Source organism: Aythya marila (genome assembly GCF_965140915.1).
Source record: "Aythya marila genome assembly, chromosome: 2".
Classification (NCBI taxonomy): Eukaryota; Metazoa; Chordata; class Aves; order Anseriformes; family Anatidae; genus Aythya; species Aythya marila.
In genome coordinates, this window is record NC_139043.1 from 38,857,893 (window position 1) to 38,880,815 (window position 22,923).

Here is a 22,923-nt window from a genome sequence, read left to right on the forward strand (position 1 = left end):
ACTGTTTTGCTAAAACATTAGTGTATATTACACATTGCTGGAGTAGGAGGTTTTGTTAAAATTTCTCAGAAGTTACTACCTCTGGTTTCAAAGACCATGGCCTGGTTGTTAAAATTAGTATGTCTCAATCCAACTTAAAAATGGGAAGTCTTCACAACATTTTTTGAAACCTTTTCAGCAGCTGCATTTTATTTGACTGGACTGCCTCTATCAGCCACATCTTTTAGGTAGAAACCCTAGCGTTTTAGAATGTCATATTGTATTCCATAGTGATCCCATAGTGCCTGCTGTATTTTTTCTTTCTACAGTGCAAACATTCATTACATTTTTAATCTAGAAATGTCATTTATGTATATTCCTACTTTCTATTTATCTATCTTTTTTTCTGCCCTTCAGCAGAGCAACAGTTTGTTGAAAGAAGGGTTTTCTTGTTACCAGAATAGAAGATAATTTCCATATAAAAATGAAGAAATTATTCAAGACTCTTTTCTTTCCAGACTCTCTTCCATTTTAACTGACCTTCATGCTTCTTTTGTACCTTTGGTTGACAATGTTTAAGGTGAACTAGTAACTACTTTCAGAAAAAAAAAAAAGAAAAAAAAAAAAGATTGTGAGGTCATGACATTCTACATTCTATAAAATTTTACACAAGCCAGATTCTGTAAAAAAACTTATACCTAATTATACCAAATCATTTTTCATTGTCAGATGTAAGATAACTATAGATAAAAATGCCAACGCATAGGATTATATCACACCCTTCAAAATGACTTCTCAGGTCTGTAGATATGGGTGTTTTAGTCTCAGAACTGTCACTTTAAACACATGGAGTGCTTTCCCATCGACACGCTAGCTTTCTTGTTTTGTTATGATGTTAAGATATACCCTTGGAGTGAGGTACCCCCTGTTGTACCCCCTCACAAAAGCTCACTGTATTTGGATCTCAACTTGCTTCATTCAAATGATACGTAGAAAAAATCATATTGAAATTATTGTTACTTAGGTTATTCAAGGATTAGAATATTAAGAGAAGGCAAGAGTAAATGAAGGATTTCTGTGTAACACTAGTTGATATGTAAAACAATAGAAACATTGTGTTAATAGAATCAGTGTGTTAATTTAGTGTAGTGTTTATTATATGACTGCCTGGTTAGGGCAGCATTGTTCCAAAGAAAGCAATGGAATGGCTTCTTAGGTAAGAATGCAGAAGAAAAGATTTAGATTATATTGTGGAATCTATGAAGCAAGCAAGGATAGGATTGTGGTGAGTGTTAGCATACTTAGCTGTTACCTAACTAACATGGATGCTATTAGTGTAGAAGACAAGGAGAAATGGAGGTCACATACACTGTAACAGTCTGTAATGACCTGAATTGACCTCTTACTCTCATATCATCCCATGTGATTATGCTGGGTAGCCATATGAAAACTAGCATGGTGTTTTTGCAACTCTGAATTAATCCTTTCATTTGTAATTAGATTTACTCAAGGAAACATTTATGTGCTGAGGCATCTGCCCCTGTTTTGTAAAGTTGGGAGGCTGCATTTAAATGGATAGAAATTGCTGAAAATTGCCATGATTGCTGGAGTGGCAGAAGTGAGGCAGGGTTGACAATTGTATTAGTTAGCTTTGAGAAGCAGAGATAACTCTTACTGCAGACTACTAGCTAACAGGCAGTAGTAGCACAGAGTGTAGCACTCTTCACTGTTTTTATAAAATATGTGATCTTCTTGTTGCAAATAAGTATCTCTTTGTTTTACAGAGATTTTAAGGTATAGACTACCTCTGTCATTGCATCCAGGAGAGTCTATTTACAGATTCTGTTTCACAAGTGAGTATATTAAACTCACTGTCAGGAACAAGAAATTGTCATATAAATGAAGTGTCGAAAGACTCTAGCTTGAGTTTCTTTGGTGGTGAGAACTGAACAGATGAGAACATCAGGGCAGAGGTGAAATTAATTTACCAACTATGATAAGAATTACATAATTAGACTATGGCACACTGCATACATGTAGATCCACAATTTTGCTGGCAGCTTAAAACCTGATGTTCTTTAAGTTTTTTGTTTGTTTGTTTTGGGGGGGTATTTTTTTTCATATTTTGATAACAAATGTTTCATTTTAGTGTGATTCATATTGTCTTAAGGAGGAGGGTAATAATTTCTTAAAAGAAAGAGGAACATATCACCTGTAGTAGCTCTAACCTTTTTCTGCAAAAATTGGACTCTGAACACATAAAACTGCAAAGCAGGTTCCTAACACTTCAGCTGACAACATAAAAAAAGTGTCAGAACCGTTAATTTTATTGGAACAGCATCTGGGATCCTAGTTATGGGTCAGGACCCTCTCGTCTCCATTGCTCAATTAACACAGAATAGAAAGGCTGCTCAAAAGGGTATTAAATTCTAAATATGAGATAAGAAAAGCTCTAACAGATGGGTACAGATTGATGGAGCACAGAGAAGCAAAGAGGGCATATATGAACATGCTCTTTTCACTGAGTGAACTAAGAACACTAACATTTCTAATTCCACACTTAGCTGCAAGGTGTTTGATAGCCTAGAAAATGACTAGCATTCACTATGCCTAAGGAACAGCAATGTTCTCAATGCTGAGACTCTCAATGCTGAGACTCTTCGAAAAGTAGATGATTTACAAATTATTTATTTATTTCCAGTGATAGAGTTTAATTTTATTTCTTAAATTACTTATATTTTTAGCCTTGCATGTTTTACCTATAACTTAAAAATTAAGTGAACATTATATGAGATGACAAAAAAAAAAAAAAAAAAAAAAAAATTTATTTTAGTTTATTACAAACTTTTTTTCTTGGTGAACAAGGATAATTAAGAATAAAGTCATTTGTCTTCACTGCAAATAAATCAATGGCATCAGAGCTATATCAATACCCTTTGCTGGTTAAAAATAAAAAATAAAAAATAAAAATAAAATAGTTCCATTAAAATATTTAGATATATACAGTACTTTTTGCATATTAACTGACTGTCACAAAAGTGGATATTGCAGACATCCCCATTTGATCTTTTCAATGAAGTGTGGAAGAAGAAAAAACCGCTGGCTTGCAAAAGCAAGAAAGATATAAATCTCCCATGTATCTAAATATAGCCGTCTGACGAGTTACTGTAGAGAAGATCTGTGCATGCTTGCCACGGAAAAGAGTATCCAGTGTGTTTCTTTTCTACATTTATCTACTTGATAAATGAGACTGAGCAACTTATGTTCTACAGGAATGCAGGTGCACTTACCTTTTACACTGGAGATTCTATGCAACAGTAAGCAAAAATATTTAGAGAAATATAAAATATTAAGGGAAATATGTTCTTTGCAAATCTGTTTAGTTAGATCTTAAAACAGGACCTTATGTGTAATAGAGTCAGATCTTGGAATAAACACATCTCTACTGTAAAGGAAATATTTATATTTGTGTTATACTAGGAGACTGTGGCAAAGATGTATTGGAGAGTTCCTCAACATCATGAACAAAAGATCTGTCTAACTCTCTGGATTGTTTATTCATCTACAGAATATCAGTTGAGTGCCCCAGAGACATAGTCTGCAGCAAAGTAATAACACAGGTTGAGGTTATAGTGACAAGCCATCCAAAGCCTGCCAAGCCAGCCTTGGACAGCCCACCAAACAGGGCAAGCTCATCAATCAAGTTCCCGTTGCACATGACAAATGGAGGAAAAGTCCGGCATTAACCTCTAGGGTTATGCAGAGCACCAACTAACCATTTGGAGACTGTCTTGGAGCTCCGCTCAAAAAGACTTGTCTCCACCCATCCTGGTCCCATCTCTTCTTTCATATTTCACCAGAATGCTCTGTAGCTGTAGACATGAAATAACTTCTTTGGAAAGAGAGTTTTTATCCACATTTTGAAGGAAAAATGTAAGTAACTAATTCACATGAACTATCTATATTTTGCACCTTAAGAAATATCTGAGGTTCTGACTCTGGTACTGTGTCTAGACTGGTCCCCAGGAGATTGTCTAGACAAACAAAGCTGCAGAAAAAGAGCAAAACTTTATTTTGCAGTCAAAATAAGTTGGGATTTCATCATCTAGTAATGTTAATGTTTAATGCAAGCACGTGATGAAGTTTTGTGAAGAATCTGGAGCTTGAATTGTGTGCAGCTGTTGGTAATTCAGGTACACTGTGCTTTGTGCAGTGTTTACATAGCATTTTGCATTAGGTGGCAAAGCTACAGTATTTCAGCCTGTTCTTGCTTCACTAAACAAGTATTTTTTAAAAGGTGTCTTTCTGACAATGTTTTTTACAAAATGCTAGTATTACAAGCATTGTAAATCTTTCATTTTTTTCATTGTAAAGAAAAAATATTTCTTTATCAGTTACAAGCTATGAATGTCTCCTGGAGTGATCAACCAGAGAAACTTTGGAAAGGGTATTATAATCCATGAACATGTTATAGTATTTTCATTGGGCTGAATTAAAGGCTCCTCTTGAATAAAGTCTCTCTCCTTGCACCTGTGGCTTTCTTAAATGAAAATATTAATTATTTAATACATGTAGACCAAATATTGTTGATGACTAGAGATGAAATGGATGAAATGTTTCCCATGGAGGAATTTTGCCAGTATTCCCAAAGGCACATCAATTTTATCACAAGAATATACAAATTTACTTTCTTACTATAAGCAATGATATTTGCAGCCTTCTCACAGTCAATTTAGAGTTGAGTTTTGTCAAATAATTAAAACTTAATTGTCATTTTTTTGGCACTTCTGTGCGTTCAGCTGTGTTTTTGTTGTTATTAGTGATATTGTACTTAGATCTCAGGTTTGTTGTTTGTTTTTTTGTGTGTTGTGTTTTTGGTGTTTGTTTTTTTTTTTTAATCCCTTGATTGAGCACCTCTTCATCCTGAAACTACTAAGTTCGTTGAATATTTATTGCACCATGAAAGCTTCATTTTCAGTGAGTACAACGGTCAATATCTTGTTATGACTTTGTCTAGTTACATGAGTTAAAGCTCTACAAAATGTAATTATTTGTACAATAGCTTCTAAGCTTATATTCAATTAGAAATACAACAGCCAATTTATTTACAAAGAGTATTAGTCAGCCTTACAAAAGAATTCCATAGGATGTCACTTTTCAAATTAAATTCATTTTCAGTAGACTTGACAAAGGTTAAGCTTGTATCTAAAAACGCTGCTACCAGAGGGAGTACACATTTAGTTTGGAAAGCTCCTTGGGTTTCAAAAGCCTAAAACATCTGTCTCATTGCATGTTTCCTGACTGTTTAAAAACTTTTCATAAGGTTCTAGGGAAAGAGATGGTTTTCTCTAGACCAAAGTCCAAGAAAAATACTAGTCAATATGTCCACAAAGGGTAAATTTGAGGCAGGCATTTCAAAATTGATCAGATGCTTTCAATTGAAGAAATTAATGTATCTTGAGTCTGTAAGCTTTATGAAACAACAGAGCATACATGGGCCTTCTATTTTCATCTTTATTTTTCTTTTCTGACTGCTCAGTGTCCAAGTTCAAACTTTCTCTTGGTGATGGCATAGATGATAAAATCAAAGGTAAAATTCCCAAAGCCTAGAAGAGTATTATGACTTCATCTAACATATCTGCAAATCCAGTGGTTTGTTGTTATTATTGTTATTATTATTATCATTATTATTTGGTCCATAATAAATCACAGAATCACAGAATTATAGGGGTTGGAAGGGACCTCAAGAAATCATCGGCTCCAACCCTCCTGCTAAAGCTGATTCCCTAGAGCAAATTGCACAGGTAGGCCTCCAGACAGGTCTTGAATATCTCCAGAGAAGGAGACTACACGACCTCCCTGGGCAACCTGTTCCAGTGCTCCGTCACCCTCACTGTGAAGAAGTCACATATTGGATTTTCTTTTGTATATTGGATTTCCTTTCACATATTGGATTGGAACTTCCTGTGCTCCATTTTTTGGCCATTGTCCCTTGTCCTGTCCCCAAGAACCATTGAAAAGAGGTTGGCTATATCTCTTTTTCTCACACACTTCATGTATTTATAAACATTGATTAGATGTTTTTGATAAAGAAATGAGATAGATGCAAAGATATCAGGTGGAAACAGTTAGAGACCTATTGTTCCACCTGGACTGTCACAAGTCCATGGGGCCAAATGGGATCCATGCAAGGGTGCTGAGGGAATTGACAGATGTGATTGCTGGGCCGCTTTCCATCACCTATCAGCAGTCATGGTCATCCAGAAAGGTCTCAGATGACTAGAGACTTGCTAGTCATGTGATGCCCATCTATAAGAAGGGTTGTAAGGAGGACCCAGAGAACTGCAGGTGTGTCAGCCTGACCTCGATGCCAGGAAAGGTAATGGAACATGTCATCTTGAATGGAATCATGCAGCATATGTGGGACAACCAGGTAATCAGGCTCAGTCAGCATAGGTTCATGAAAAGCAAGGACACATGCCCTATTTTTTACTATTGTACAACTGTGCTATCTGGGCATACATGATGCAGCTGTGTTTACACAGTCCTAGAACGTGCAGCTGTATGACATCTTCAAGGTTGTAGGGCTTTCTATTTGAAAAGTTAAGAAAAGTGGGGTTGGAAGTATGAGTACTCCTGTCATATAGAAAGTGATAAGGTTGTCCCTGAGCCTCCTCTTCTCCAGACTGAACAATCCCAGCTCCCTCAGCCACTCCTCATAAGACTTATTCTCCAGACCCCTCATCAGCTTTGTTGCCCTTCTCTGGACTCACTCAAGCACCTCGATATCCTTCTTGTAGTGAGGGGCCCAAAACTGAAAACAGTACTCAAGGTGGAGCCTCGCCAGAGCCGAATACAGGGGGACAATCACTTGTCCTGCTGGCCACATACAAGCTAGGATGCTGTTGGTCACCTGAGCACACTGCTGGCTCATATTCAGCTGACTATCAACCATCACTCCCAGGTCCTTCTCTGGCAGGCAGCTTTCTAATCACTCATCTCCCAGCCTGAAGCGCTGCTTGGAGTTGTTGTGCCCCAAGTGCAGGACCCGGCACTTGGCCTTGTTGAATTTCATACACTTGGCCTCAGCCCATTGGTCCAGCCTATCTAGATCGTTCTGCAGAGCCTTCCTACCCTTGAGCAGATTGACACATGTACCTAACTTGGTGTCATCTGCAAACTTACTGAGTTACTTAATCCCTTCATCCAGATCATTGATAAAGATTTTAAAGAGAACTGGCCCTCGTACTGAGCCCTGGGGGGCTCCACTAGTGACCGGCCTCCAGCTGGATTTAACTCCATTCACCACAACTCTTTGGGCCTGGCTATGCAGCCTGTTTTTAGCCCAACAAAACATGGAAACAGTAGAGATATGGGCTAAAATCTTGGATTCACTGATGTTGGAGGGATCTTTGCAACAGATTTTGACCATTATAAATTGAAATATGAGATATCTTTTGTAGATTCGAGTATAAAACTTTATAATAAAGAGCTAGTGTGATTTCCTGTGCACACCTGCAGCTCCTTGTTTCCTGGCTGTAGATCTGAAATAAGGAGCTGTCAGTAGTGACCAGGGACTGCTGCAGTGGGAAACCCCTCAGTGCACATGGTTGTTTTCATTAAAAAATTTATCCCATTGATAAAGGATATAATTTCTTGTCTACTTTTTTTTTTTTTCCTTACTAACCTCAAACTGTTTGCTTCTACTTAGATTAGCAGGCATAACATACACAAACTTCTGTGTTAAAAGGTTTTTTGTTTTGTTTTTTTTTTATTTTACTATTTGGGTGCCTGTTTATATTTCCTATGTTACAAGGTACAGTTCTGGGATTGTGACTGCTGTTATTTTGTGTGTTAATAAAATCACATGAACTATCAGTTTCAATATACACTCAAGACACACACAAGATACTCCATTTTTCTTATCCTTTGATCAATTCTACTGTTTTAATTACAACAATGAGCACTTAGAATATGATAAACTTGTGATTTTTCTATAAAGTGTAAGTCTGTTCTATAGTCAAGTCTGTCAGGTGTGGTTTTGTAGAAATATAAAGTATAAGTAGCATCTAATAAAGCCACTGTCATTTTTTTTGTATTTTCATTTAGAGCCCAAAAGTTTTTTAGCTGAATCAGAAAAAATATTCTTGAAACTGAAACATAGCCCTTAAAGAAAACCCATACTGGACCTTTAGGTTATGAATATAGGTTATGGCCTATAGTCATTCATAACATATTCCCTTTCCCTACTACATAACATTGTTTATTTTATTGGATGAAAGAGCCAATAAATGAATATGTTCTGGCCATAAATGAAGTTCAAATACTCTTTAAAGATAAAAAGATAATGGTGAAGGGGGAGATAGGCCTCCCTACCTTTGTTTCCTAGCAAAAAGGGAAAGGCCCTCTGAATTATTCTCTCAGCCACAGCTGAGAGAAGGTTTGTCCCACCCTTGTTGCAGCATCATGACCACTTGATCTTGAGGGAAGCATTCCTGCTTTCAGGTGTTTGGGGATACTCTGAGAGACAGTCTTCAAACATACCTTTTTCCACTTCCTGATGCAGTAGTCCAAAACAAATAAGAAAGTTTTGGTTTACTTTCTAACTGGGGAAGAAAGAAAAAAAACAACTGTTTTGTAGAATAAATTGTATTAGTAATTAATTAGTTAGATAATGCAACTATTTTCTAAGTTGCTTAAATTAAATACCACATAACATAGTTAAAATTTCGGTATATTTCGGTCTGTCATAAAAGGAAAATCTAAGTAATAGTACAACATGAATCTATATTTATGGAGTGACTTACCTGCTCTATAAAGTGCAAGCACAAAACTCAGGGAAGACTGAGTTTCTGAACGTCTTGTAAGTGACATAATGTGCTTTACAGATAGTTGTAAAGTACATCATCTACAAATGCATAAATTCATGTTTATTTCTTCTGGTAAGTGAACACTTCCCAGATATAGACAAAAGATAGATAGATAGATAGATAGATAGATAGAGATAAAAAGTAGCCTAGTGAAGCTGGATACCAATTGCTACTGACTTTTCTAAAGGGATTTGATTACACAGGTGTTCTTTTTCCCTTTGAAAAGAGTTCTTTTTCCCTTTTTCCCTCTTAATTATGTTAACTGATGTTTTAATATGTTTTCAAAGTCATAGATCTATATCCAGGTAATGCTAATTGAGAACCAGACAAGTTTCATAATGCTTAATTCTAGGATGCTCCCTCTTTGACTATGAGGTATATTTATTTTTTCTCTTCTTCCCTGAGGGCAGAAATTAATTACCCAAGTTTGCCAGAGAATTTGCTGAGAGCTGTTACCTACAGGAATCAAAAGGCATTGTTTCTGTTCTCACGACTATCGGGTAATGAAAATATTTACAGACAACAGTTTCTTGTCTTTACCTCCACCAGGAAAAAATATTTTGCTATCAACAAATATCTCAGAAGTATAACTGATTTGGAAGATCTTGGAGCATTATATATACTCTGGCTGAAACTTAATTCTGTATCATTTCTTCAAAAGGTCCTGATTAGAATAATCTTTAACAGATAAAATAGAAATGAGAAGCTGTTTATCATGTCCTTACCTACAGATCAGAATAATATATTTATCTGGTTTTCACTTTAAGATTTGCATTTCTCTTTCAAATCTCATAGTCTCTCAAATCTCTTTAATGAAAGTTATCAAATGACTTCTCTTTACATAGCAAGCCTTTTGTAGAAATTGTTAACAATTGCTAACATTTGCTAATTGTTACTGTTGTAGCTCAATGATAAGTCATTCATCTTACCGATTAAGCTTATTCACCTGATCCTAAGTTACATCACAGAACTGGGCACAGAGTGGTGAACTATTCTTGAGTAACAATGAGACTTCCTTAGCTAGAAGTGTGTGTTTGCAACTGTAAAATGTTAATATTGTATTTGGTATTTCACTAGTAGAACTATTATTGAACTCATATAGAGATTTATACTGTTTGATACACTTTAAGCACATATTTTGGCACCATGTCTCAGTTACTAATAATGGATCTTTTGCGATGATGTTTTATTAGGGTTTTCTTTTTTTTTTTTTTTTTTTTCTCTTAACTTAATAGCCTTGAACATAAAGTATGTTGTAAAGGAGAAGCAAGTTTAAGTGTATCTGTCAATTAAAGAACAGGCTCATTTGCCTTTGTTGGCTAACAAAGGTAATGTAGTTGCCTAAAAGTGAGGCTGGTACTGTTTTGTACAAAGTTACTTGAAATAAATTGTGATATGACCCTTTCTAACAATGAATGTGAAATTAATCATGTAACAAAGGGCAGAAGAGTGGGAACAAAAAGGCCAAGAATCGGTGGCTTTTAGAACCTTCCCAGGAAAGAGATTTTTTCCTAAGGGACGTTATTTCAGTATCCACACATCAGTTACAGTTATTTAAAATAACATATTTAATTTGTGTCAATTTTTAAGTTCTTCATATGCTTTAGAATATTTTCAAAGCTTTTAGAATATTTTCAAAACCTGAAGTTGAAATCTACAATTGTGCTTCTGTATATTATGTTTAGATAGACTTTTCTTAGCTCTACTCTCTGTATTTTGCTACATTTTGTATTTTGTATAGATTCTGTATTTTGGGATTTTGCTAGATTTCTACTCTTTAATGTATGGGATTACATTCTCTAATACAGGCAAAGGAGTGAAATCAGCTGTATAAAGGGCCATATCATTGTTGGAGAAATTATGTTTTTCTGAGATTACACTACTGGAAGGGAGCAGCAAGAGGACCCAAACCAGACTAGTCAGTGCAACCCTGATAATATAGCCACAATAACTGTGGAACGACTTACTTGCTTCAAGTTTCTGCGGTGTTAGTCCTTACAGTATTGATTATTTGTATGCAGCAGCTTAAGTTGTTGCCAATTAGAGCTCAGCAGATATTGATGCATAGACACTTCTAATTATTTGCTACAATTCTCAATTAAATTCAACCATCTTATATTGTGCCTGCCCCATGTGATTACTGCCTGTACACACTGACACTGACACCTCACAACATACCTTGTAGCTGGGTTGCCAGCATGAGTTCAGTTATGTTGCTTTTCTTTCATTTTAGTTAATTGGGAGCCACAGATACAAAATAGCTGTTTGTAATCAATGCTCTCTACCAGGCATGACTAGATCTTGTGCTGTTATTACCCAGTCCTTCTGGCTTAGCTTTCTCTGTAGGCTAGCATGCAAGAGAGTGTAGTGTTGAGGATGGCCCTGTGTGGTAGCTGTAGTGACTCAACAAGTCTGCTTTAGGGGGTAAATAGAGTCATAGAATTATTTGGGTTGGAAGGGACTATAAAGATCATCTAGTTTCAACCTCTCTGCCATGGGCAGGGACACCTCCTTCCAAATCAGGTTGCTCAAAGCCCCATCCAACCTGACCTTGAGCAAATCCAGGGATGGGGTATCTGCATGTTCTCCAGGAAGCCTGTTCCAGTGCCCCACCACTCTCACAGTTAAAAATTTCCTCCTTATATCCAATCTAAACCTACCTTCTTTTAGTTTAAAGCCTTTAACTGTAGTCCCATCACTACATGCCCTGACAAAGAGTCCCTCCCCAGCTGTCCTGTAGGCCCCCTTTAAGTATTGGAAGGCTGCTATAAGGTTTCCCCAGAGCCTTCTCTTCTCCAGGCTGAACATCCCCAACTCCTTCAGCCTGTCTTCAAAGGACAGATGCTCCAGCCCCTTGATCATCTTTGTGGCCTTCCTCTGGACTAGTTTTAAAGCTTCCATGTCCTTCTTTTGCTGGGGGCCCCAGAGCTGAACACAGCACTCCAGGTGGGATCAAAATAGATCTGTGGGAGCAGAATAGAGTGGGAGAATCATCTTCCTCGCTCTGTTGGCCACGCTGCTTTTGATGCAGCCAAAGATCAAGTTGGCTTTCTGGACTGCAAATGTACATTGTCAGCTCATGTTGAGCTTCTCATCAACCAGCACCCACAGTTCTTTTCGTCAGGTTTTCTTTCCATCCCTTCTCTGCCCAGCCTGTATTTGTGCTTAGGATTGCCCTAACCCAGATGCAGGATCTTGCAGTTGGCCTTGTTCAACCTCATGAGGTTTGCATAAGTCCACCTCTCAAGCCTTTCAAGGTCCCTCTGGATGGCACCTCTTTCCTCCAGCATGTCAACTGCACTGCACACCTTGATGTCATGAGCAGACTTGCTAAGGGTGCACTCAATTTCATTGTCCATGTCACTGACAAAGATGTTAAATGGTGCCAGTCCCAATACTGACCTGTGAGGAACACCACTTGTCATTATCCCCACATAGGCATTGAGCTGTTCACTGGAAGTCTTTGAGTGTGACCATCCAACCAAAATACTTACAGGCCTTTTTCCCCAACCTATTTGGAAGCACTGAGTCAGATTCTTAAAATCTACCACCTACTTTTGCAAATATTTTGTACAAGAGGATTTCCCCTTATTCATACTTGGATTCGTTCTTTATCCAAAATTAAGAAATATATGCTGAGTGAACTGGGAGAGATGTTAAGCTTCAGAAAGACGTTCAGTACATACATGACTTGACATAATTATTAAAGCTCTCAGCTTAGGACAGGGGGAAGTCCTACTACTTTTTCTAAAAGCAAACTGTGTGCCAGGAATATTTTGTTATGATGGTTATACCTGAATATCTAGGAAGGATTGAAGGATTCTCACTCTCCCAAGCAAACTGCTTACAGAACAGTAGTGGGCTCATAAATTGATTTTTATCTTTTTTTTTTTTTTTTTTTTTTTTTTTTTTGTAACTCAATTTGTATAAATCATTACATTTATGCAGCTCATAGCTCATTCAGGTTGTTTTCCCTTTCCAAAAGAAGAATCATACTTTTCTCTCCCCCCCCCCCCCCTTTTTTTTTTAATGTCTGTGAGGTAGCATCTAATTCTACTTTATCTAGCACACATACATTCCTTTAGCAACATGAAAAGAAAGAAAAAGAAAGATTAAATTAGTAATTTAGAAAATGCTTAATGAAGCAACTTTGGAAAATCAATTCTGGTTTGTAAATTGTGTTGTATTGTCTGAATCTTTTCTACTGTAAAGAGAATCATATAAAAAGCTCTAAATATGTAATTATTGTTATAACAATTTAGTTTTAGAATCTCAGAAAGCTTTCCAAGCATTAATTAATGGTTAAAAAAAATGTTGAATTTTTTGTTGCAGTGTTATTAGGAGATGATTTTTGTCTTTTCTGTGCCTTAGTGGGTTTTGTGAATTAGCTAATTAGACTTGTAATATGCAATTCAAAACCATTTGATTCCAACACAGAAATCCTGTTCTTATCATAAATACTCATACATAAAAAAACAATACTCTAGAGAAACAGTCCTTTATATGCTGTATAAATTCTTACAGTTTCTGTTCTTTTTATGTTTTTATTCTTGGAATAGTGTGAAGAATGCAGTGTCTTCTAAATAAGTATTTTAAAATGACATATTGTACTATGGAGTGTATAGTTATTCGTGATGTCAGTATTCCTTAACAGTCTTTTTTTTATGATTTGTTTTTCAGGTTGGCTTCATGAGCTAGGAAAACGTATAGAGTCTCCTTACTATGACAATAATACCCTGGGAGGCCCATCAATCAGAAGTGCCTATATAGCTGCCCTATATTTCACCCTTAGCAGTCTCACAAGTGTTGGGTTTGGAAATGTTTCAGCCAATACTGATGCTGAAAAGATCTTCTCCATTTGCACAATGCTGATAGGAGGTAAGTATGTATGCTAAGCATCATGTAAAATGTTTGGGCAGAGTAGAGGTGAGTAAAATAGGTGCTGAAATTTTGCTAGGTTTTGATTCGAAATCAAACAAACAGAAACTCTAAATTGACAAAAAGAAGGAAATATTATGTGGGGTTTAAAACTGGATAAATTATCTGAAGCAGGCATATCTCCCAGCTTTTTATAATTTATGGTAACGAAAGTCATTACCCTGTAAAGTGCAAACTCTTCCTATTGTGAGTAAGTGTGGGCCAGCTGTGTGTCCTGGGAATATCTGCATTTTGGTTACATGCCAGGCACAGTTCCAGTCAGTTTAACAATAAGTTCAGCTCCAGTTCAGTCACTGCAACAGCCCTGGGAAAAATGGCAAAGATGTCAGCCTAAAAGTGCATCTGGCTGCATGTATATCCGTATCTGAAGGACCCAGCCCAGAACAAAGGCAGTGGAGACAGGACAGAGCAAGGTAAAATGTTGGGTGAGCCGTAGGTGGGCGTTCCATAAGGGCAAAGCAGTTTATTTATCAATAAGTAGATTTTACCACATCACTGCTTCAAATTCACTTCAAAATTGCAGTGTTTTTGTCATGCCTAGAGCTCTTCACTGTATTTCTAACGGATGTTAATTACCTATTCTTATTGTTGGGTTCACTTTCCTGATGAGGTACCTGGGAACACCAGTGAGATAGTGGCACCTGCAGATATTGGTAAATCCAAGACAGTGGAGAGAAGGTACCTGCAGCTCTCTTTGTATTCTTTTTCCAAAAATAAATAAATAAATAAATAAATATTTTGAAATAGCTGTTCTGTTTCATAGTTTGTACATCACATAGCTCAAAGATGTCACAACTTCTATGAAGAACAAAAGGCCCCCTCATATTTTCTCTGGTAACCTAATTGTTCTAGAAATACTAGTAGGTATTTCTACCACCCAGCATTTCTAAAAGGCATGTCTGCAAGGCACTGGTTGTCATTTTACAGCATAAATTTAACTGGCCAAAAAGAAATTGGTAACTTGACACTCAGAAACTAAGGAACATAATGAATACCCTATAAACTATATATCTGCAGCATCCAGTAATATTAAAAATGCTCATTTAATTATTGCTATTTTTCCCTGTCCTCAAAATGAGCATCAATATTATAATGAATCCACCAATAGTATCATTTTAATTTTGACAATGTCAGGAAAAAATAAAAGCAGGGAACACATTAATTTACTTTTGGCATAACATTAACATTATGCAGCTTTAAAATACAATGTGGTCTCTGCATTGGGGCTTTCATTACATAAAATGTGTTGGAATGAAGGAAGAAGTATTCATTTATATCAAGAAAACAGCAATATTCTGAGTAACACAATGATGAATATTTAATTCATTTTGATATAGTAGACCTTCTGAAAACTTAGTAGACTATAAAAGTATCCTACACTTTTATTTAATCCAGCTATAGAAATTTATTTTTCATTCCTTATATTACTGAGTGGTAGATCTAATGTGTTTGTGCACTGAGTAAATTGTGAGGAACTTATTGACTGAATGTAGTAAGAGGGAACTGCTAAGTGAAAGGTAAAGGTACTGTGAAGCAGCAGAAGAAGGACTTTACACCTGGAACAGCCCAGGTAACAAGATGTATCCATGTAAGAAAGCAGAGCAGGCTGGTTTGCAGATGTTTTCGTGAGGAACTGTATTTTAGACCCTATTTGAGTAAATCAGCCAAGGGGGGAAACTTGGAGGAGTTGCCATCATGCACCACAGACTGCTTTGAAAACTATTAGGAACAAAATACTACTTTGTATACTTTAAAATATAATATATTTTCATTTCTTAAAGCATGCTTTGAAGTGTATTTTTGGCTGACATTTAATTTTAAAATTTCCTAGTGAAAAGTGATGTCTTGAGGAAAAAAATGATGTTTCTTGTTTGTTTGTTTTTGTGTGTGTTTGTGTTTTTTTCCAGTATTTAAAACAGTCATTAGTTTATGAAATTTCAGGTGGAATGGGTAGCATGATTTGGTATAGCAGTACTTTGTATGTGTGTCTTTAATGTGCATCACTGCCTCTTGGTATTAATTCTCATTGTGCATAGATTTAAAATTGCAATTAAGATAAGCATTATTGTGAGGATAAAACATCCTACTCTATGTAATATTTCTTCTCAAAATTGGAGACAAAATGTACTTACTAAAACATAACAAGAATTCCTAGGATACACAGAATATTAATTCTGGGATCAGAAGTGTTCCTGCGTTCCTTAAGCAAGAAAAATGTAATTTAGAATAACTATTCAAATTAAGGACACTTTATGAAATATGGTTCCTAGAAGTTTTTAATTTGTCTTACTTCATGTTAGAGAATGGAGTTCTCTAATAGTTATTTTACAGAAATAATAGTTATTTTACAGAAAGTAGGGTAGGTCTGTGATTCTTTAATAAAGAAATCTAATGGCTATCACAGACAGGAGTAGCTTGTCATCATCAGTAGAAGTTGTCTTCCAGTGTACATATGCAAAGATAGATTCTCCTATATTAACAATTCCTTATGATATTTGTGCCCATAAAAACATCACAGAGATCTCTACACTGTTCACCTCCTAACCCTGGAGCCTGTGGAATACTGACCAAAATAAAAGTGATTTTTACATATGCATCCATACACCACATCCATACACTGCTTTTTCCCTGCCCCCTCTTTTTAAAGTAAATATCACATTCTTAAAACACAGTGCTCTGCTGAAAACACAGTCTTCAGTCTGTTTAGCTACATCTGGCTGAATTGTTTCAGCCGCAGGTGAATATTTCTACTATAATATCCTGTATCTAACTTTACGCCAATCTGCTGTATTTTGTTGCCTAAGCTTCATTAGTGACTCAGTAATGCACTGCACCATCAGTAACAATGTTTGGTTGATCCAGCTGATTCTTCTTAGAAATTACAGTTCTTGCAATTATACATGGTTTTTTCTTTCTAATATTCACATCTGAACCTTTTCTTTCTGTGCTGTTCGTTTATCTTCTTTTACTAATGGACTTGTATTGACTTAAACATATCAGTGAATCACCTCTAAATGCATTCTGTGTTGTGAAAATACATGACACTGCAGTGTTTTCTCCATTTTTCTGCCTTCCCTTCACAATAAAGACATAGCTACTAGCTATGACATGTTACTAGACATTTTACAAGCTCCTTATTGTTTGACTCAGCCTGTAAAATTTTTCTGCTCTCTAAAACAAGGAATTTTCTGCCTGTTTCCACAAAAAGATTAATTGATGATTAACCATCAATATATATATTTTCCTTCTCCTTCTCCCATTGTTTTTCTCTGCTTATCCTAGACTTCTATAAATTGCCATATGAGGTCAATGTCTTGTTTGTCTTGTTTATAAACCAATTCCTTTGCTACTCTGAGGAGTCTGTCTGCTTCCTTTCAAGCACTATAAAGCTAGATGTCCCTTAAGAGTAATAATCAAGCTCTTTAATAGTTTTTTCAATAAACAGTTTGTAAATGTGTTTATTATATACCTCAGATCAATACCACATGACAGACAATCTACAGTAATTTTGTTCACTGATAATCAGCAAACACATTTCTGCACAGACGAACCCAGATTCACTGTATCTGCAGGTATTTCTTCAATTTTGATTCTGGTATTTTTAGTCTCCATATTAGTCTCTAATTGCAGGCAAACTCCTGGATGTCAGGACTTTCTGATAAACAATTTCACACCATATTTGACGTTCTCAAACAACATAAGAAATCAGAATGTCAGTTTGAATGTGTCTTTTTTTTTTTTTTTTAATTTACACAAATTTTTACTTTATACATTACAAAGCTTTTTCCTTTTTTTTTTTTTAACATCTTGTTTCCCAGAATATAATACATCTTTAAATGTTGTTTACAATCTCATTCCATTACATATAGTCCCTGTTAGATTCATATATGCTCTTATTGTATTTATTTGCATGATTTCTCTGAAATATATTACAATTTATTTAGTTTACTGAGTCCAGTCTTTGTACTGTTTAATAGTTTTTAATTATTTCCTGAATAAGCCTGCCTACATTTGTATATCTGTTTCCTTTTTTCTTAGACTATAAACCTTATAGTCTTTTAGACTATAAACTTTACAGTCTTGGGCATTATTTTGTATTATACTCTGGCTAGATTGCAACAGATGTGGCTCTATCCTGTCCCATGACTATAACTAGAAATGAATAATAATATGAACACTGCTGTATATTTCTCACGGAGTCTTATACTCAAACTTTATTTTATCTATTAATCAGGAAACTGATTTTCTGTGAAAATTGTGTTTATTTTCTGTTACATTTTAATAATCAACAAGTCACTCCACATTGCACATTAATTTCTGTCCTCCCTAGCTCTGATGCATGCCTTGGTGTTTGGCAATGTGACTGCCATAATTCAGAGGATGTACTCCAGATGGTCCCTTTATCACACAAGAACCAAGGATCTGAAGGATTTTATACGGGTCCATCACCTGCCACAGCAGCTAAAGCAAAGGATGCTTGAATATTTCCAAACTACATGGTCTGTCAATAATGGAATTGATTCCAATGAGGTAACCAAATTAGGGAGGGGGATGTGTGTTTGATAGTTTTGACTGCTGACTTGTAATACGCAGGGGATCATTTTCTGTCTGTGATACCATGTTTTCTGTGAAACTACATATTAAAAAAAACATGTCTAAAAATAAAACTGAGGGGAGGGAAATTTCCAGGAGGGAAATGTTATTGAAGAATCTGTTCTAAGTATGTTAATAACATATATTAAAATATAATTAACATATATATTACAAATTCAGAGTCCTTCAAAATTTAGAACTGTTGAAGAGATACTCATCAGAAACCTTTAGCATGATACCAGAAACACCCCAGTGAGCTCTTCATCTTTCATCACAAAAAACAAACAAACAAACAAACAAACAAAAACTACTGTGTGTTTGTTGTTTTTGTTTTTGTTTTGTTCTGTTTGTTTATAAGGAAGGGTGATTTTACTGTCTTTTCCTCCCTCCTTCATTTTCTTTTGTGCTTTGCATTCCTGTAAACAAGTGATTTGGCCTGAAGGATATTGTATAAATGCTTAAGTTATTCATTTTCCTGTATTTTTAAATATTGACTAATTTACAGAAAGTGACATGACAGTAAAAAACAAAGGGCAGATTTCTGGCTGTGTCTTTGCTAGCTTGTTCTAAATGATTTATCCAGGTTATGTATTACTATGCTGTGGGAGAAATAATGTTTTTTCTCTGCTGGAGTGTTATTTGAATGAATTGTTCCCTTCAGAGCTCTTGTTACATCTGTCATTATAAAACTCATTGGCCTCTACACATAAAGTGGAAACAAGCAGAAAGATTTTGGGTTGAGAACATTCTTTTCCTGATAGACTCTTCTTGTAGTGTGTGCAACAACAACAGCAAAAAATGGGATATTTAACAGCATCCTAGCAACAGAAGGAACCTAGTAAGATCTTCAATGATACAAAAAAAAAAAAAAAAAAAAAAAAAAAGTTGATATCCAAGCTTTATTAAATTTGGTTAAGGATCAGATTCGGTTTCTGTACCTTCTATACCTGTCACTGAAAGTCATTGACTATTGTACAACAGCAGCAGCCTCTGGAGAGACCATCAGTGTTTATGCTTTGATTCCCCTCCACAAACTATCTTGTCTGAGCACAATTGGCCAAGTGTTGGCTGACTACATTGCTCAGGCATGAGATCCCCTCAGACTACAGAGAGCACTGTTGTTGTAGGCTTGCAGCTTGCCTGTCCAGAGCTCTGCCCATAAGCAAGCAGTATACTTTGCTTCAATGAACTGACTCAGTGTTTATCTGTGTAAAGATTTATTAAAATGTAGCACATATTTTCACATTTTCACTCCTATTTCTCTTTCTCTTTTTTTTTTTTTTTTTTTTTTTTTTTTGGTGCAGCTTTTAAAAGATTTCCCAGATGAGCTGCGTTCAGATATCACCATGCACTTGAACAAGGAGATTTTGCAGCTCTCTCTTTTTGAGTGTGCCAGCCGTGGTTGCCTCAGGTCTCTGTCTCTGCATATCAAAACCTCCTTCTGTGCTCCTGGGGAATACCTCCTCCGTCAGGGAGATGCCCTGCAAGCAATCTACTTTGTGTGCTCAGGTTCCATGGAAGTCCTGAAGGACAGCACGGTGCTGGCGATTCTCGGTATGCTCATGATCATAGCTTCAAAGAGAAAGAATGGTCCTCCAAAGTAGCCAGCTATGTTAAGATTGATGTTAATGAAAGAGGACGGTCATCCTCAGAATACTAATGATGGCATAGTGTATCCTAGTAGTCTAATGAGATAGAGAGAAATAATTTATTCTGATTTAAATCGACTATTCATCTATTAATCTGCTATGGCAATCCCTAAATCTTTTAGTTTAAACTTTTTTTTTTTTTTTTTTTCCTACAGAGCTTTAAATATTAATTTTATTAGCTTTATAATATTTTGCTTCTAGTCTGATTTTCTTGCACTTACTTTTCTCCCCTTTATACGTAAGTAGGTCCTTACTAGCTTTTGATATAATTTGGCACTTTCCACAAAATTTGAAAGCAGCATTGATACCTCAGAGGACATTCGATATTAGTTACTAAATAGTTAACAAAAATTAGTAGCCAGTTAGTGTTCCCACTAATGCTTTCAAATGAAAGCAAGCAATGTGAGCCCAATCTCACTCTTTAATAAATGCGTATGAACACCACTTGTAGGACAGCCATTTGGTGAAAAGCAAACATTGTTGGCTCTGCTCTGCCAAGAGTTACTTCAAGATAATTCATGCTGCCAGAATTTATCTGAGTATATTAGAACAGAAGAAGGACAGAAGTTCTTTTCTAATAAATTCTGTTTAGTGGTTGTTTGCTAGATGAGTGCTTTGGCTTATCTAATGTCAAGCATCTCTAAAGCATCTCTATCTGTAAATTTCAGTGATAGGCTTCAGTCTAATGCCTATTAAAGAGCTTCCTTTTATCTTCAGCTAAAGGACCATTAGACTTGTCTGAGTTAATGTTTATGAAGTATTTTGATAAAGTAAAATGTAAAATTTTACTCTAAACATAAAAGAATTATTTTATTATGATCTTAATGCTTCTTTAGATTTCAATATATTCTTCTTTCTAATAATCTCTAATATTCTTATAAAGCAGAGTTAAAAAGAATTTGCTTTTGCCTTTATGCTTTCCTTCCTGTTTTGTGGGATTGCAATATATTTACTAGCATTCATTTGATAATTTGTTTGTTTGTTTGTTTTAATATAAATATGATACATGTCCTATTTTTTTCATAACACTTTAATTCCATTAGATTGACAGTCCATATCACTCTAACACTTGCTTGTAATTAGGAAGTTTTAGAATGCTTCTATTTAATTGGATCACATAAATCAAAGCTATAAAATGTGGCTTAGAAAAAAAAAACATAAGCTTAAGAGGTCAAGACTTACCTCCATTAGAATTACGATTTCATTAACAATTTCATTTTCAGACACTTCTGAAAATGTTAATAAAAGCTTCATTTTATAATGGTAACAATGACAATAAAAATAAAGATTAATGGATTTCTGAGAGAAGTGAATGAAATTGTAACGCACAAACATAAACATGATACAACGAAATAATGTTTCATTCCAGTGAATGGGAGCTTCATCATTTAAACCTAATTAATACTAGAAGAAGGTGAGTGCATCATATCTATAGGTCCAAATGAGAAACTGTTTTACTAATTTACGGTAAATTCTAAAGAGCAGATTTCTTTTTTTTTTCCTGAAAATGTTGATTACAACAATTTTATAACTCTGTCACAATTCTAATTGTAGTGGAATATGTTTTGGTTGCTGAACCATTCTCACTAATAAGCAATACAGCAACAGTACAATAAGAGATGATCTGATTAAATACAACCATTTGGTTCCTCTTGAGAATATAATGTCATATCACATAATGAAGTTTAAAATATACTTTTTAAGAAAAAAATCAACATTGTTTGAGCATACATCTTATATTTGTTTTAAAATAATAGCCATAAGTGATTGAGAAGATACATGTGAAGAGGAGAAATTCATAATTTTGACTATATGTCCCAGATTTATTATCAAAAAGATGTTTCACATAAGTCCTTATAAATGAGTGTGTTCTCCAATTAAAAGAAAAAAAAAAAAAAAGAGAAGAGAGAGAGAGAGTGCTACTAATAACAACCTACATTACTCTGTTGATATAACAAATGTTGTTATTAAAGGTACAGTTGTCTCACTTGTGCTGTAATACTAATGAATATTCAGCTTTTTAGCTAGTCTTTGCTACATGATTATCATTCCAAAGCTAGTATTAGTTAGCATATACCAGAGCAAATATAGTGTCCTTCAGACTAATATTACTTCATCAAATGCTGTAACTGCTATCAAATATAGCTGTAACTTTTTTCCCCAAATTATCTATTCATTACTTATACTAATACTGTTTATATGCCTAAAAAGTTTCTAATTAATATATTTAAAAATACTTTTTTGTAAATTTGAAATATTTTTTCCTAAGTCCATATATTCATGGTTAGCAATAGCTAATCTTTACCAGTGATCTGCTTATGTAATCAAAGAAATCTAAAAATTGGTGATAAAAGTAAAAGTAAATTATTTCTTAGATTTACCATGTATCTGATTATGTAAACATTACACCATGTGATGAGCAAACAGAAAATGTATTACTTTGTCATTACCTTGCTTTTCTCAGATTAACTTGAGCTAGTTCTAATTAACTAGTTCTCATTTACACTAACTTCAATTTTAAAAGAACACAAAGGTATATATATTCCTAGAGCAAAAGAAAACCCCTGTGTATACTGGGCTTATGATAAACATTTTTAAGAAAGTTGAACAATCTCCAGGTAAATAGGAAACAAAAAATTCACAAGCAGTATAAAGCAAATTATCTTATTTAAATCACTTTATGAATGGTTGTCTGCTTAGTTTAACTTACTCTTTAAGAACACTTTCTGTGTAATATCCAGGTAGAATCACATGCTGTGTGGATTTTCAGATTTTACAGTCTTCACTTAATACTCACTAACCTCAGACTAATGTAAGATTAGAAGAGACTTCTGAAAGCCACCCAGTCCCAGTCCTGGTTTGGGCCACTTTTATTTCACTTGCTCAGAGCTGTC

The 22,923-nt window shown here is 35.2% G+C and overlaps 1 protein-coding gene across 1 annotated transcript in view; it reads left to right on the top strand.

Annotated features, from left to right (window-relative positions):
* The window catches only part of KCNH8 (potassium voltage-gated channel subfamily H member 8), a gene marked incomplete at both ends in the record, with an annotated part of 180,771 nt that overhangs the window by 125,892 nt on the left and 31,956 nt on the right, over window positions 1–22,923 (top strand). The window contains 3 exons of the mRNA XM_082753902.1: window positions 13,530–13,727; window positions 18,118–18,317; window positions 19,685–19,934. Coding sequence (XP_082610028.1) covers window positions 13,530–13,727; window positions 18,118–18,317; window positions 19,685–19,934 — 648 coding nt within the window. The remainder of the gene's footprint in view (window positions 1–13,529; window positions 13,728–18,117; window positions 18,318–19,684; window positions 19,935–22,923) is intronic.